The sequence below is a fragment of the Typopeltis vanoorti genome, chromosome 3, assembly GCF_054136105.1.
Source record: "Typopeltis vanoorti isolate ZY-2024b chromosome 3, IOZ_Tvanoo_1.0, whole genome shotgun sequence".
In the NCBI taxonomy this organism is placed as follows: domain Eukaryota; kingdom Metazoa; phylum Arthropoda; class Arachnida; order Uropygi; family Thelyphonidae; genus Typopeltis; species Typopeltis vanoorti.
This window is the reverse complement of record NC_143551.1, coordinates 42264156-42281776: the sequence shown is the minus strand read 5'-3', so window position 1 is coordinate 42281776 and position 17621 is coordinate 42264156. Positions and strand designations below refer to the sequence as shown.

Genomic DNA, 17621 nt, shown 5'->3' with positions numbered 1-17621 from the left:
CCTCTTCTAGCACTTCCATACCTCTCGCTCCTGTTTCCATTCTCTCCATTTCCATTTCCATATCCAATTCCACTCTCTCCTCTTTTATCATTCACAAATTTCTCTCCTCTCCTATTATTCCCAAAACTCTCTCTCTCTCTTCCCTACTCTGATTTGCCTTGCATTTATCTCTTCCATTCTTCTAATCTCATCTTTCATGCTTATCATACTTCTCCCAAGACATTCCACCTCCTCTTTCAGCTCCTCTAACTCCCTCTGCAGGTCAGTCACTCTAAATCGAAATTCACTATCCCAAACAAAACACCATCTAAACTTTCACAGTCACTTACGCCTTCTACAATATCAACTATTATTTTCTCATTCACATTTTTTTCTTCATTCTCTCCTATCACACTACTCGTCTTCCTGTATTCATTTCCTGTTCCTGGAGCAACAAGGTCAATTATTGAGATATCTGCTGCATTTATTTCCTCCCACTGCCTGCACTTTATGAACACACACACCCCATCCTCTGTCACAAGCCAGATATCCAATTCCCGAGACGAATACATGCCGCAAACTGCCACGAAATGCATCATGAAATAGAGATATAGGCATGAAAAGAGCAATGGAGTAATCATATTACTCTATTACTTTAATTATCCAAATATTGATAGGGTAGCAGTCAAATCTCATTAGAAGAATGGAACTGAATTTAAAGAGCAACTGTGAGACAACTTCCTCAAGCAGCATGTCACAGAAGAAACTCGAGGTTGAAGGGTGTCAAATTTGATTATAGTGTCAGAGGGTGTTTCAGTTAAAGATGTAACTATTCTGCCTCTGTTTGGTGATGATGATCATGCAGTACTCATTTAGGAAGTAGCTAAGTTTATGAATAATCCATTCAGCAAAGGTTACATACTGAACTACAAAGCAGGGGATTATGACCAACTGAGGAGTATACTAAGTTCCATATACTCGGTATACTGGGTATATTGAACTCAGTATACTATATATATATATATATATATATCAGTAGATCAATGGAATGGGATTGGTTGCTGGATGGGAAGAATATCGAGAATGCATGGGGAGCAATTAAACATTACTTAAATAATGTAATATCAGAATGTGTATCAAGAGTTTGAAGAATAAACAGGGTAGCAGTCAAACGGATGTGTAATCTTATTAATCAAGAGATTTGTATGAAAAGGATAATGTAGAAGCAATACTGTGTAAATAAGAATGATGTCCATTATGAAAATTATAAGCAGCAGGCTAGAATAGTCAGAACTGTAGTATAGAAAGCAAAGTCAACGTATGAAAAAAACTGGTTCTGCGTGCTGAAGATAACTACAAGAATTCTATTGATATGCTGCAAATAAAAGAAAGAATGAATATGAAAGAATAACTCTTCTAAATACAGATGGTATGCAGGTGACTGAAGTAGAAGTGATTGCTCAACTAATTAGCAGCCATTTTGCTAAAAGCTATCAATCTGGTATATGCAACATTGAACTCTCCACTATCTCTTCACCATATTCGGAAACTCATGTGAATGAGGAGGATGCACCAGAACTGATGCACAAATTGAATAAGAATTCTGCAATAGGAACTCATGGGATATCAGCAAGGATGCAAAAAGAGCATTCAGCTGGTCAAAGGTTATTCCTTTGACCAGGCTATATAATTTGAGTCTCAGAACAGGAAAAATTCCACAGGAATGGAAAGAATGTATCATCATCCCATTGCACAAGGGTGGTGCAAAGATTGATGTTTACAGATATCGATCAATCAATATCTCAGCAGTGGTGGTGAAGATTTTGAAAAAATTGGTTAGTGTTGCATTCTGAAATGGGTTGCTAGTGAATTTCTACTGTGCAATGAACAACATGGTTTACTAAGGAAAGGTCATGTTTTAGCAACACTTGCTCACATTCTTTAATAATGTTACCATCGAACTAGACAAGAGAAATGGATACACCATGACACTTTTGGATTTTGTAAGGTTTTTGTCAGAATACAGCATGGTAGACTGTTGCATAAATTGGAGAATATGGGTTTGGATTATAGAATATTAGCATGAATAAGAGGATGGCTGACTGACAGATATCAAAAAGTGATCTAGGTGGATGTGAGTCTGCAAGATTTAAGGTAACTGGTGGTGTACCACAAGGATCAGTGCTTGATCCTCTGTTATTCAATCTGTACATTAATGATATTGGGAAGAATTTGACAAGTGACATCCAGCTTGATTACCTTGATGAACCTGTGTTTCACTCAGGATTTCTCCATGAGTGCAGGTCACAAAGATGTCTCCAACAATCTCGATCTTGAGCCTCTCTCTCTTCCATGCTATACTCATAGATTTCACTAGTGGATCTTCCCATCTTGTAGGTGGTCTTCCTGTTTTTCTCTTTATTCTTGGTTGCCAGATGAGTATTCCATATGTCCATCTGTTATCCCCGAGTCTGGCGATGTGACTTGCCCATCTCATCTTGCTTTCATATACTGCAGTTACCACATCTTTTTATGCCTGATCTCTTTCTAAGTTCCATGTTTCTAACATGTTCCATTTTGCTGATGTTACAAACCCTGTGTTCTATTGCACGCTGAGTTATTCTGAGAGTTTCTTCTTGTTTTCTTGTTGTGTTCCATGTTTCTGATCCATATGTGAGTGATGGAAGTATGTTACTATTAAATAGTTTTGCCTTCGCAGAGATGTCAAAATTTGGATCAGTAAGTGTTTCGTTTAGTCTGTTGAATGATAGCCATGCAGCTTTCTTTCTTTTTGCTAGTTCTTCAGATAAATCATTATTCATTTTTATTTGCTAATTATGCAACAATAGGTAGGGTAATCAGGAATGCTGCTGATATGCAGTACTTGCAGAATGATTTGAATAGGCTGGAATTGTGGGCACTGGAAAATGGATGTCAGTTCAATGTTAGTAAATGTAAAGTCATTCACTTTGGTGTGATTAGATATCCAATGTCGTATTATATTGGTGGGATTATGCTTGAAGAAACTGATGAGGCTAGGGATCTTGGAGTGTTAGTGGATAGGAAATTGAAGTTCAGGGGCTATGCAGCAAAAATTGCAATGCTGAAACGAATGTTCACATGTACAGATAAGGATGTCATTTTGCCTCTTTACAAGGCCTTGATAAGACCTCACTTAGACTATTGTGTGCAGGTCTGGCTTCCTAGTTTCCATTGTGATTCTGATATATTGGAAAGAGTGCAAATGAGAGTGTTAAAAATGATATCAGAGTTGTGGAATACTGATTATGAAGACAGGTTGAGAATTTGTAGAATGCAGACACTAGCACACAGGAGAAAGAGACTTCTTCTAAAAGGGTCATACAGGATTTCAATTGATGGGTTGATGGAGAAAGGATATGTGGGCATCCTTGGAAGCTGAGAATGAATGTAACTAAGAAGGGGTGAGGGCTAGATTTTTCTCTCCTAGGGTGGTGCATTAATGAAATAGATTGCCACTGGATGTTGTGAGTGCAAGCAGTGTGAATGAATTCAAGATAAGTATGATAAGTTGGTGCATGGTATAATAATAATTGTACGACAGAAGGAAGATAGATATATGGTTGAAGATGTAGTTGCAGAAGCATGGGGGAAGGGGGGAATGCTTAAAAGTGTGGAAGGCACAGGTATGAATGGAAAGCTGAGTCCGAATCAAGGAAATGGGAGTTGTCACACCGAAGAAAGTATAGCAACTAGAATAGAGAATGTTAATGCTGATAGAATGTCTAAAAGACATCTTCTCTACCCTTCATAGTTCGTCCTAACTCTACAAAACAACTGAATATCTTCATCCAAATCTTTGGTAGTATCATTAACATAGAGGTTAAACATCAATGTCTCTAAAACAGACCCTTGAGGCACACCACTAGTAACTCTCCTCTTCCGGGATATTGCTCCCCCATTCTCAATTTTCTGATACCTATCAGACAGCCAGTCTAATCTAATCTACTCTAGTTTGACTATCAATTTATCATATAGTAATCTATCAAAAGCCTTTGCAAAATTCAAGAATTCTACTATGTATCCCACTCCTCAGTGTATATGATACTGGTGTAAATAATGCCATGCAATATATAGAAGGAAGGTAAGGATTAGGAGAATTGGAAGAGAAAGAATCAGAGATGTATCTGGTGTTGATTGGGCTAGATTTTAATAAGGCTGTGGGAATGAACGACATATCACCACATATTCTTAAGGAATGTGCGCAACAATTAGCTATGCCCTTGACCTGTTGTTTAATGTAAGTCTTCCAGTGGATAGGGTTCCTAAGGAGTGGAAAGAAGGCAAAATAGTGCCACTTCATAAGCATGGTTCTAGGACAGAAGTTTCCAATTACAGACCAGTGTATAACTGCAGTTGTAGTCAAGGTGTTGGAGAGATTAAAAAGACTGATTCAATATTGACTGATTATGAATAGAATGCAGGATTGGATAAATGGATATGGCATTCTTTATGATAGTCAATCAGGATAGGTCTTGTTTTAGCAATTTACTTGCATTTTATGATAAGGTAATGAGTGTGTCAGATAAGGGCGAATCATATACAGTGATATTATTGGACTTTTCAAAATCATTTGGTAGATTACTAATTACTAATTGGTGTTCAAACTGAAGAGGAATGGAACAGATAGTATATTAGCCTCCGTAGCGCAATTGGAAGAACGATGGTACATTGCGCCCTTCGATTGTAATAGGCCTAAGTTCAATTCTCATCGCGATGGGAGGAATCTTATCTGGACGATTTCAATCGAAAGTGAGTTAGCCGATCTCATACGGAGGTAGCAGGGCTTTTTCTCCTGGAAACTCGGGTTTTTCATCCCGCATACAAACAAATCGGCCCTTCAGAACACACGCAATTTACAGACAAAAAATACTAGTTGTGGTTGTGGTGGTGGAGGTAGATGGCGTTGATGGAGATGATTCATAGTGATGTTCAGTGTAGTGGTTGAAACAGTTGTAGGTGTCCTCCCGCGATGAGTCTTCAGACTCCTTGGAGGTGTCAGGAATAATAATAATAATATTGGTTAGACGGATCACAGATTGGCTCTATGAATGATACCAACAGGTTGTATATGATGAAGCAGAGTCTCAAAAAAAAAGAAGATAACCAGTGGCATGCTCTAGGGTTTTGTTCCTGGGCTCCTTGCTGTTTAACTTGTTTGTAAATGATATTTCATGTGGACTGACTGGGGATCCTCAGTTGTTTGCTGAAGATGTTGAAAGTTGGGGAGAATTACAAGTAGCGTTGCGATGTTAATTTCTTTCAATAAAATTTCAATAAACTTTTGACTTGGACAAAGGAGTGGAGTTGTAGTTTTAATATTAATAAGTGGAAGGTGTTGCACTCCAGAGTGCAGAAATATAAGGCTATGCACTATATTGATAATGCTGTACTCCAAGAAGTATATGAGATTCGAGATTTGGCAATGATGGTTGACAGTAGACTGAAGTTTAGACATCATATTGCAAATGTTGCAAGACTGCACATCAGAGTGCTGCTATGATAAGAAGTGCTCTAACATGTAGGGATAAGGAAGTGGTTGTGCCACTGTACAACCATTGTACAATTGTGTACAATAAAATGGTCAGACAACACTTGGACCATTGTGCTCAGATTCAGTCACCTGGTTTTTAATGTGATGTAGAAACATTGAAGAGTGTCCAGAGGCAAGAAACTAAGACAATATTAGGACTTTGGAATTCTGGCTATGGAGAAATGTTGAAGAAATGTGGATTGCAGTTTGGTAAATTGCAGAAAAAGAGGTGATATGAGAGAGATGTTTAAGTTAGTGAGAGGATTTTATCAGATTAATCCAGAGGGGGAGGATCATAAAAGGAGTATAAGGTGAGAAGGGAAAAATCAGAGGTCATCCCCCTGGAAATTATGCAAGAGTGTGGTGAGGCAGGGTGTGAGGAGCAGATTTTTTAAATGGAGAATTGTTAGTGAATGGAATGCATTACCAGAATATGTTGTTAATATAAGGAGTGCTAAGGATTTCAAGATTTGTATGAAAGATATGTTGTTAGTTGAATGAACGTTCCAGGATGAGTCTGTCAACTCAATGGAGGATGTAATTATAATAATATGACAAGATGCCAAGAGTAAAGATGTTTAAAATGCTACAATTATCTGTTGCAAATGGGATATTATACTGAGCAATCCATAGTCTATATTTGACTTGTATATCAACATAACAAATTAAAAGACACTCTGGAATATGATTTGAAATTTAAAATCTTTCTGTCTGTATGGATTACATTATTAAAGAAAACAGCATTATGCCTGATATCAAAATTGTAAATATTCAACTCAGTGCTTACTTTATACAGATGATATTATACTTCCAAATAAATTACTTCCACACCTCCATGGAGTCTGAAGACTTCAGAATTTCTTGGCTAAATTGAATAACTGTTGCAACGATCTTGATATGAAAGACAAAGGCAATGAAAATAGGTAGGAATCGAATCATCACTGCATCCTGAATGGAGAATCTATAGTACAAGTAAAACATTTCAACCCTCTAGACAACACATTTTAGTGAAGATGGAAAATAAATATGGAAATAGACAACATAAAATAAGTAAAGTTGATATGACAAGCAGTTAAATGAATAAACTCATATGGAGTAAGACAGAAATTAGTTAATAATGAACAAGAAAGAACCTTTACTTGGAGTCCTGTACAGAATAAAATGTGAAACAGAATGGTTGGAGAAACACCTGGCTAGTAGCATAGCAGTGTAATGTAAGAAAAGTGAGGTACGAAATAGGAGAAATCAAAGTATGGAAGAGAAATTATAAGGAGAGAGTTTTGTATAGAGATTCCATGATAAGAGGAGTGCTCATGGAGAGTGTGATGAAATCAAGTTTCCGTTGACCAAAGATCCAAGATGTTAGTGATGATGTTGGGTGAAGAGAGAGAGATTAAATGAAAGATTTGATTATACTCCCAAAGAACAAATGATCTAGCAGATGACAAGTATGATGGTATGCACAAGAATATAAAACAGATGCTGGACAAGATAATGAGAAGAGCGTGAGAGAGAGAGAGAGAGAGAGAGAGAGAGAGAAAGAGAGAGAGAGTAAGGACTGTGCATCTGCTGCTATGGTATCATAGAAGCAAGTTAAGAAGTACCATGATTGAGAATGACTTATTGTGTAAGTTGTGTAGGAGAAACAGTGTGGAGTATGTGGATGTGTGAAATGAGTTTGAGATGAATTGACTTATAAGGCTTATATGGTTTGTACTTGAACAGATCTACAGATGAGAAAGTTTTGTTTGGTGAAGTTCAGAAGAGCAGACTCAGGAAAACTAGAGATTTGAAGGAAAGAGAGCTCAAGTGTGTGTGTGTGTTGCATCCTTAATGCAAATAAGTAGACAAATGATTGGATAATGCTGAATGGTTCAAAATAATGCAAAGGTTCAAAAATTGAGTAAAAGGTGTAAGTCAAAAGAGAACACTGCAAGCAATGTATACTAATGCAAGAAGAATCCAGAATAAGGGGAATGGGTTTTTGGTATTAGTCAGTTCAACTTGGCCAAAGGTTATAGACGTTAGTGAGACATGGTTGACTGAAAATGGCATAGTTGTAGGGACAGAATACAATACATGTAATATTTTCAGAAGGTACAGAGGGAAAAAATGGGAGAGTGGTTTTGTTAAAGACATCAAAATAACTGAAGCAAAATGAGAAGGAGTTCCACAGGAAGAAAAGGAATGCAGAGGGCAATGTACTTGCAGCTATCTGGTGTGAGATACAAGTTGAAAAGGTGAAATATACGGTTAGCTGTTGCTATAAGCTGGGGGAGAATGCAAATAGCATGCATCAGATACAGTTGTATAAATGGAATTTATATAACTACTCAGGAGATAATTATTTGAGATAGCAAGTACTTATCCCTGAGAGCATCGCTAGACAGGTTCGATCTAGTGATATTATCAAAAGACTTGGCTATTTTGATAGAGTACCTCATGATAAGTTGACAGTCAAACTAGAGCAGATGGGGTTGGATATTAGATTAGTGCATTGGATCGGAGACTGGCTATCTGATAGGTATCAACAAGTTGTGTATGGGGGTTGCAATATCCAGGAAAAGGAAAGTCACTAGTGGAGTGCCTCAGGGATCTGTTTTAGGGCCATTACTATTTAACTTTATATTAATGATATTGGTGAAGATTTGGATGGAGATATTCAGTTGTATGCAGATGATGCAAAGTTGGAACGAACCATAAAGAGTAGTGAAGATGTTGTGGCTTTGCAAGAAGACTTGAATAAATTGAGCGATTGGACAAGGAAATGGGGATGTGAGTTCAATGTTGCAAAATGTAGGGTTTTAAAATTTGGAAAACAAAGATGGGATGTAGAATTTATGCTTGGTGAGAATATATTGTTGGAGATAGAGGAAATAAGAGATCTCAGGGTGATAGTGGATAAGGATCTAAAATTTAGGGGACACATTGCCAAAATTGTGAAGACAACACAAAGGCTTCTGGGAATGTGCAGAGGACACTGACGTGTAGAAGTAGGGAGACTCTTGTTCCGTTGTATAAGGCTTTGATTAGGCCACACATGGACTATTGTGCCAAGATTTGGTCACCTGGTTTTCAGAAGGATGAAGAGATGTTGGAAAGGGTCCAAAGGAGACTGACTAAGGTAGTTTCTGACCTCTGGAATGTTGAGTATGAGGAAAAATGGAGAAGATGTAATTTGCAGAATCTGGCGGAGAGGAGGAAGAGGGGAGATATAATAGAGACCTACAAGTTGTTAAGGGGTTGTTATAAGATCAATGGTGAAGAAGTTCTACAGAATAGTGGGAGATCAGGGGAGAACCAGAGGTCATCCCTGGAAACTGTATAAAGAGGGTGTGAGTAGGGGAGTGAGAGGCAGGTTTTTTTCGTGCAGAATTGTGAATGATTGGAATGCCTTGCCTGAGAGTGTGGTGTCTGCAAGGAGTTTGAGTGTGTTTAAGGCTCGGTATGATGAGATGTGTGTGTGTGATAAAAGGACCTCCCATATGAGTCTTTGACTCCATGAGGTCTTGGGGTAATAATAATAATAATAACCAAGATAGGTACTTTACCCCCCCCCCCCCCAAAAAAAAACGAAAAGTTGGTAACAGTGATCATGCTTCCTTGATCTGGGAGATTGCCCTTCATGTGAAATATTCAGTTGTCGAGGAGGTGAGTGTAATTACAAAGCAGGTGATTATGACAATTGCAAAGTTGAATTCAACTTTGAGAAGGTGAATGGCAAAAGAATGTAAAGGATAAAGATATCAGCAATGCACGGGAGATAGTCAGTATCTGCAGCTTCTTTTCCCTTAATCCCAGTGTGGCTTGGAATCCAACAGAAGCATACATCTGAGAGTAGATTCCATAACTGAGAAGACATATTGTCGAGAGAGCCTCGAGTGTTTCTACAGCACTAGATATCTTACCCTTATAGAGAACTTTGTGAAACTATACATATAATGCACCTTTGATAGTGTTGCAGTCTGATGTGTTTTAAAGTAACCTCTCTTCTCGTCAACTTTGGGAAGTTTCATGGAGGGAGGAATTGGAAGGCCGGGATATCATTAGTGCATGGGAAATTGTGAAAGAACATTTGTTAGCAGCAATAGTAAGTTGTATACCACGAGTGAGGAAGAGGACACAATTTGGAGTAAAGTGGATGACAAACAATATTAAACAAGAATTGCATGCGAAAAAGAGGCTATGGAAGAGATATAAGGAGACAGGTGAAGAAAGATGCATGAAGAACATAAGACGCAGGCCAGAAGAGTGACTAGTGTGGTAAGGAAAGAGAAACTGGAATATGAGAGGAAATTGGCCCTAAGATCCAAAGACAATCCTAGGGAATTTTTTAGCTATGTGGCCAGTAGGAGGAGAAATGACGGTGAAGAATGATATTGTGGGATAAAAATGGGAATAGAGTGACTGATGCAGAGGACATAGTGGAATTGTTCAATGAACACCTTATTGGAATATTTCATCCTAGAGGAGTCAGTTTTAATGCTAGAGGGATATGGCAGGTTCAAGGTTTAGAGGTACAGGAGGAGAGTGTGTTTCAGATACTGAGTACCCTGGATATCAGTAAAGCTTTGGGACTGGATGGTATTTCACCACGAGTTTTGGGAGAATGTGCTATGGAACTGACAGTGCCTGCCTTTAACCTGGCTTTTCAATGAAAGTCTGGCTGTGGGAAAGGTGCCCAGGGAATGGAAGGAAGGCAAGATAGTACCATTTCATAAGGGTGGTAACAGACTGGAAGTGTCTAATTATAGGCCAGTTTGTGTGTCATCAGAAGTTGTTAAGATCTTGGAGAAAGTAGTGAGGGACCGTGTACAGCATTGGGCAGATGAGGGTAATGTTATCTGTGAGAGTCAACATGGATTTGTGAACGGGTGCTCTTGTTTTAGCAATATGCTAGCCTTTTATAATAAAGTTACAAGAACATTAGATGAGGGAAAGGCATATACTGCAATTTTCTTAGACTTAGCGAAGGCATTCAACAGGGTGCCACATGATAAGCTGATATTTAAGTTGCAGCACATGGGTCTGGATGTCAGATTGGTCAACTGGATTCAGGATTGGCTGTCTGATCGGTATCGGAGAGTTGTGTATGGTGGAGCAGTTTCAAGGAGGCAGAGGGTTAGAAGTGGGGGGTCCCACAGGGCTCAGTACTAGGATCAATGTTGTTTAACCTTTATATCAATGACATTGCCAGTGGATTGCAAGGGGATATTCAGTTGTTTGCAGATGATGCGAAGCTGGGAAGGATTATTAGTAATAGTCCAGATGTGGTAGCCCTGCAAGAGGATTTGAATAAGCTAGATAGATGGGTAAATGAATGGGGATATCCGTTTAATGCAGCAAAATGTAAGGTCTTGAGGTTTGGGAAACATCGATGGGATGCTGCATACTCTATGGGAGGAGTTATACTGGAAGAAGTATGGGAGACAAGAGATCTGGGGTTGATGATTGATAAAAACCTGAAATTTAGAGAACATATTGCAAAGGTGGTGAAGGTAACACAGAGGATTGCTGCAATTATGAGAAGGACACTGACCTGTAGAGATAAAACAGTTATCATTCCATTGTATAAGACCCTGATCAGACCACACTTGGACTATTGTTCTCAGATTTGGTCTCCAGGATTTGAAGGGGATAAATTAACTGTGGGAAGGGTACAAAGGCAGATAACAAAGATGGTTTCGGGACTGTACAACGATAGTCATGAGGATCGGCTGAGCGAATGTGGACTGCAGAGTTTGGTGGATAGAAGAAGGAGAGGTGATATGATTGAGACTTTTAAACTGTTGAGAGGTGGTTACAAGGTTGACACTGGGGAGTTCTTTCGCTTGGTTGAACAGCAGGAGGGAGTGATGACAAGAAGCCATCCTTGGAAGTTACGAAAGGAAAATGTGAGCAAGAGGGTGAGGAGTGGTTTCTTTGCATGGAGGGTGGTTGAACCGTTTAATGCATTGCCTGATGGAGTGGTGAGAGCGAGAACGGTCAATGAGTTTAAGGAGTGGTATGATAGACTTTGTGTTTCTTAGGGGGGGGACCTCCCCTCGATGAGTCTTGACAGACTTTATGTTCTTAGGAAGGACCTCCCACAAAGAGTCTTTTGACTCCATGGAGGCCTGAATGATAATAATAATAATAATCTCAACAGGAAGTTGTTACATTCTATTTGGATCTGAGCATTTAATTTATAGTATAACCATGTGAAAAAACTTCCAACAACTTTCTCTTATCTAATAAGGTGTGAAACGTTTTGGCAATGTGTATCTGAAAAAATGACTTTTGCATTACTTCAACCTTAGTATCACCTCTGGATCTGGCTCCCACTGAAGAGACCTCAATAAAGGTCTAAACCGGTCTGGGTAGTGTCCCTTCCAATAATGCATAGCATTATACATGTCTGCAGGGAGATGTGTTTTACATTATGGGATACTAAGGCAAGTGATGTGAAGTCTTAGCTTCCTTATATGAGTTGCCCCAGTCCTGAAAATACTTCAGGCACAAACTTTGTTTGCTTACATTTGGATAAAGGATTAAATCAAGTATATAATTTCTTGGTATCTTTAATTTATTGGATCTGAGCAGATATTATGTTGTCTCAGAATGTAACAGATCTCACTGGATTCTCTGATCTGATTTTGAGCCACTTGTGTAGATAGGTGCAAAATCAGATTATTTTATTTCCCTTTATATGTTATATCAGAAGGAAAGGAATGCTTGGGTAGCCTGCAGAAAGAAAAGCTGCATGGTAGGATGTATGAATGCCATGGTGATAATTGTATTTAGTGGAGTCTGTGCTATGTTGTCCACCCCGAAGAAAAGAGATCGTCTGGATATCACAAACTGTGAATGATTTTCCTAAAAATTATTAATGAGCATGCTTAGAATAATCATACTTTTACTGTTTAAAGATACAAGGAATTCAGGATGCAGAGCCTAACTAAGCAGTTTAGATATCCCACTTTCACAGATGTTGGTGGTTGAAGTATTTTGTAAATAAGGAATGATATTTCTGGTTCCTAACAGGAATACCATCCAGACATATTCTCCTCATGGCTGTCACTTCTTGATCATTCGTTTCAGAGCAGATTTCCTTAACTGGGACATCAATGATATTACACTCTGATATATTGCTCCTCAAAAGGATATATTGCTCCTCAAAAGAATTTAAAGTTTTGTGGCGGGGTAACTGTGATTGGTATTCCCCTGATGGATGTTACGCAAAGATACTCTGATTATACATTGGGTTGTTGTTGTTTCTATGAGAATCCCCCCCCCCTTCTCAACAGAGTTTCTTCACTGTGGGGATTCAGCCAGTCATTCTAAAACCTTCTGGATCAAAAAGAGTGATATTTTTATGAGTGGACATTCAGTTGAGTGTACTGTTAAGAAGGTTGGTATGTTTACTGCTGCTTCTCATATTTCGTTTGCTTTTTTTATTGTTTTCAGTTGGTGTTTCAATAGTTTCTGGACATAGTTGGAGCTAGTTAATGGCCCATGATAAACTTGATGATATAAAATCTCATTCTCAACAGTAATTCAGCATCTGAATTCCCCACCTACCATAGAACCACACAAGGATTATCACTCACCAGTAAGTAATAACTGTACTCAGGAGTGGGATGTCAGGGTTACTACTACTATGAATGTTATGAATGTTTGGCCCTGTCCCTATACCATGAGGAAATAGACTTATTGCAACACTTTTTACCTTTCCAGGCAAGCTAACTAGCTGATTGTTCCTGGCTGGGCTATCCAGGAGTATCCATCTTACCAAAGTAGTGCAAAACTACCAGTATCTCCTGGTAACTGTAGTATGGAATACAGAATAGTAAATGAGATTCAGGAGAAGTAGAGTGAAGAACAGGCAGAAAAGCCTAGAAAAAGAATGAGTGAAAAAGTGCCAGTACCATCACTGGGATATTCACTCCATTACAAATGGGTGCCTCACATGGAGGAGGGGGGGGGGGTATCCAAAATTTAATATTGATTATGATGGTGATGACTTAAAATTTACAGGAACAAAGACCAGCATGATATCACCAGACTTCCTAAAGATACCAAGACATTACCATATGACAGTTAACCTAACAGACATCAAAGAGTAGAATTAAGATGAAGAGAATTATGGTGAATAGTGGAGTTATAGAAGGTTCCATTCTTGGATTATTTTTGTTTGGTTTGTACATTGATGATATCATGGATGGTTTGAAAATGAATATACAATTATTTTGCAAATAATTGTATAATAATTATGTAAATAATTATAATAAAATAAAAATGTAAATAATGAACGACTTGAATACAGTATCTCTTCAGGAAAGCTTGAACAGACCTGTGTTGTAGACATGGGAGAATAATAACACGTTCATTGTTGGCAATATGAAATTAATTTCATCTTGGCAACAGATGAAATTAATCCAGAATTAATTTCATGTGGAGATATATTTCAGGCAAAGGACTCAATGACTCTGATTATATATGAAAATGTAGTTATTTTTCCTCTTTGTAAGACTTTAATTTGAATGCATTTCATATACTGTACACAGATTTCAGTCATCTTGGTTATGAGATGCAGTGAAAGAAGTGCAGTAGAACAATGTACTTATTAATTACCTGTTCCTCACAAATTCATACTACCATCTGCTTCTAGATGCTTTGTGCTCTATTTCTATATTACTGTCTTTTACATCTTTTTTTTTAAGGTATTTTCATGGGTGTGGCAACACTGAAGTGACAACTATCATTCTTCCATTTTTCTCTAATTACATAAGAACATGAGATGATCAACATTCACACACTTCAACTCGAAACTTATCACAATAACTTGTCCTCTCTCATTCCCTCTAGCCTTGTTCTTTGAAACAATCTTCCCCATACCATCACCAATGAATACATAATCTTCATAAAACAAATTCCTTTCTTCACTTGCCTAAATAACTTGCTCATGGTAGTGAGAAGCAAAATTTTTATGGCAAGTAGTTAGTGTTGAGCTCCTTGACAGACATTGTGTGAGTTAGAGTAGATCTAGAATGAATCCTGGAATCTCATAGTGGTCCTATCCTATCCTAATTTACACTCAAGCGTAGACCTATACATTTTACCATGTAGGCATTTGGATCTTACAGAATGGGTTGGTAACTCTTATTCTTGGAGGTGTCTTATGCCTGTAGAAGCGTTCACGGGATCAGTTTGCCTGTTCTGGGGGACGAAAAACCCGAGTTTCTGGGTGCAAAAACCCTCTACCTCCATATGAGACCGACTAACTCACCTTTAGTTGAAAGAGACCAGATAAAGGTTCCTCACATCACTGATGGGAATCGTACCCAGATCTTTCCGACCAAAGGGCTTTGTCTATACTGACTGTGCTATGGAGGCTCTCTCATAATGGTACTAATTATTAATAAAATTAAAGTTATAACTTCTGCAAGAAATTGTAGCTTTAAAGTATTTTGAAGAATGATACATTAAAGGGATGAAAAGAGAGAGTTCATTATAAGGAACTAGTAGAGAATTTCTACTGACTAACATAGTAGTTATAACAATATTTACATTTCTTCAATGGTGAAGAAATTCTGCAATGGCTATTTTACATATTCAGTTGAGAATAACAAAACAATTAGATAATTTGTCCAAAAAAGATTAACTTACTTTTCTGATAAGCGGTAAACACTTTGATGAAAATGTTTACATAATGATACACAAGGATCACGAATATTATCATCGATACGTGCATCTTCTAAAAACTTTTTTGCAACCATTTCCAAGGCATCATCTGGCCATGCCTAAATTTAAATTAAATGATAAAACAGATAAATGAATATATTATTAGTAGTAATAGTAGTAAAATTATCAAAAGAAAATAAATGAGCTATCTAAGTGGATTAACAACAATTCTGTTCACCTTATCAGAAGAAATACACACGTGAAAATTAAAAATCTAAGATTTCTCCAGCACCTATTCAAAGACCATCAGTAATTTGCATGAAATAGATTGCAGTGATGTAGGAAACAAATGGTCATGTACGCAATAAAATATGTCGAACAGTGAAATATTTCAGCTTTCATGAAGATCAGAATATGAAGTGTTAATTACTTTCGAAAAAAATTTTAACAAATATCACAACGAAAGTATTCCAAATTATAAACACAGTCCAACTCAACTTGATATATAAATCTTTGTGTTAAACAATAACCTATGATTTCATAACTGTATACAGAATAGTGGGTCAATACAAAATACAGAAACTGGATAACCTGAGAGAAAGAGAACTGTGTGAATAACAAGTTACAAATGTAACAACTCTCTGCTCCTAATAAAAAGCAACCTAATGACACAAAGGCTTTCAAATATTTCTTTTTTTTTTATAGCATTAGATAGTAATGCTATGACTACAAAGAAGAATATAGAACAATATGCAAATAAATTTACATACTTTGTCAACACATAAAGTATTAAATTTAAAGTAGCTACAATAATGACTATGGCCAATGAGAAGATACTGTACATCTTCCATGTTAAATGCACTTTCCAATGAACCAGCAAATGCCGCTTACAGAGACCAATACTCCTTATACAGAAACAACTCTCTATATATCTAAAAAACTCTTCATACTCAACATGCAGTGTTATCTTCAGTGGTGCAAAGAGTGTGAACACTGGGATGTGGAAGCTTGGAAAAACTGTGTTACAGAGAGACTAATCATGCTGCACCCTCTGCTGAGTAGATGGATGGGTGCGGCAGATGCCCTGTGAATATCTCTTACCAGAATGTGTAACCCCAACTATGAAATTTGGAGGTAGAGGTGTGATGGCATGGTCCTGTTTTTCCTGGTTTGACATTTGTGGTGCCATGAACATCAAACTCTGAGAGGTATCTTGATATTCTGGACAATGCAATGCTTCCTACTTTGTGGCATTTCTAGAGAAATGACCATTGTCTCTTTCAGACATGGTCTGATGATGCACCTTAATGTTGCTGCTATAACTGCATGGTTCATGTCGTGGACATGCAACAAGTTAGAGGAGAAAAAGAAAATCATCTACCTGATTGTGGGGAATGAGAAGCAAGCATCGTATTTCAAAATGCAGTATAAGCGGTTAGAAGTTAAAAATGGTAAATTAGTATGTCGTGTTCACTCAAAATATAAAAACTTAGGTGTTGAAGGAGAAAAAAGTTGTCACCTATCAAAGAAAGGGGTAGAAATGAAAATGGAACCGAATGGAAACACTACAGACTCAAGAACCACATCTTTCTGTAAAAAGTTATCCAGACATAATGAATCATTTGCTCATAATAAAATCATAAAAATAAATGAAAAATGTAGCAAATCTATATTACCAAATTTAATTGACAAACTAAATGAAAAAGAAATTTTGATAACTTCAAAAATGTTTAATTCTGTTTACAGTTTGGTGAAGAGAAACCGACCATTGTCTGATTTACCAGATTTAATCGAGCTGCAAATTTAAAATGGTACTGATCTAGGATTATCATTGCATTCTAGATTCTCAGGAATTAGAATAGCTGAACATATTTCTAAACAAATAAAATTAGAAATATTCTCCAAAATAATAAGGAAAAAAATGCAAAATTTCTATAATAGCATCGACAACATTATCAAAAATAAGTGTTTTAGTTATTCACATAACTAAAACACAGGTTTCACAAGTTGAGCTCACTGAATCACGTGTGATTTTTGTAGATCTTGCAGAACTAGAAAATACTACCACAGAATGTATACGTGCAACCTATAATTGCTACTTTAAATTCATATGGATTTTCTGATAACTATTTAAAAAATCATCTCATTGCATTTTGTTCTGATGGAGCTAGTGTAATGTTAGGAAACAAATCAGGTGTTGCAATCAAACTTCTACAAAAATTTCCCAACATCGTAATTTGCATTGCGTAGCTCATTGTTTAAAACTAACATTAGACGATTCGATAAAAAACATTAATTAATTAAAAAAAAAGAAATAAATCATTTTGAAATATTAATGGATAAATTATATGCTTTTTATCATCAATCACCAAAAAATCAACAAGAATTAAATAGGATTGCAAAAGAC

The 17621-nt window shown here is 37.2% G+C and overlaps 1 protein-coding gene across 1 annotated transcript in view; it reads right to left on the bottom strand.

Moving 5' to 3' along the window:
- LOC150108079 (dynein axonemal heavy chain 3-like) overlaps positions 1-17621 on the bottom strand; it is a 1881116-nt gene that overhangs the window by 864479 nt on the left and 999016 nt on the right. The window contains exon 45 of the mRNA XM_090415945.1: positions 15200-15333. Within this exon, the coding sequence (XP_090272071.1) occupies positions 15200-15333 (134 nt within the window). The remainder of the gene's footprint in view (positions 1-15199; positions 15334-17621) is intronic.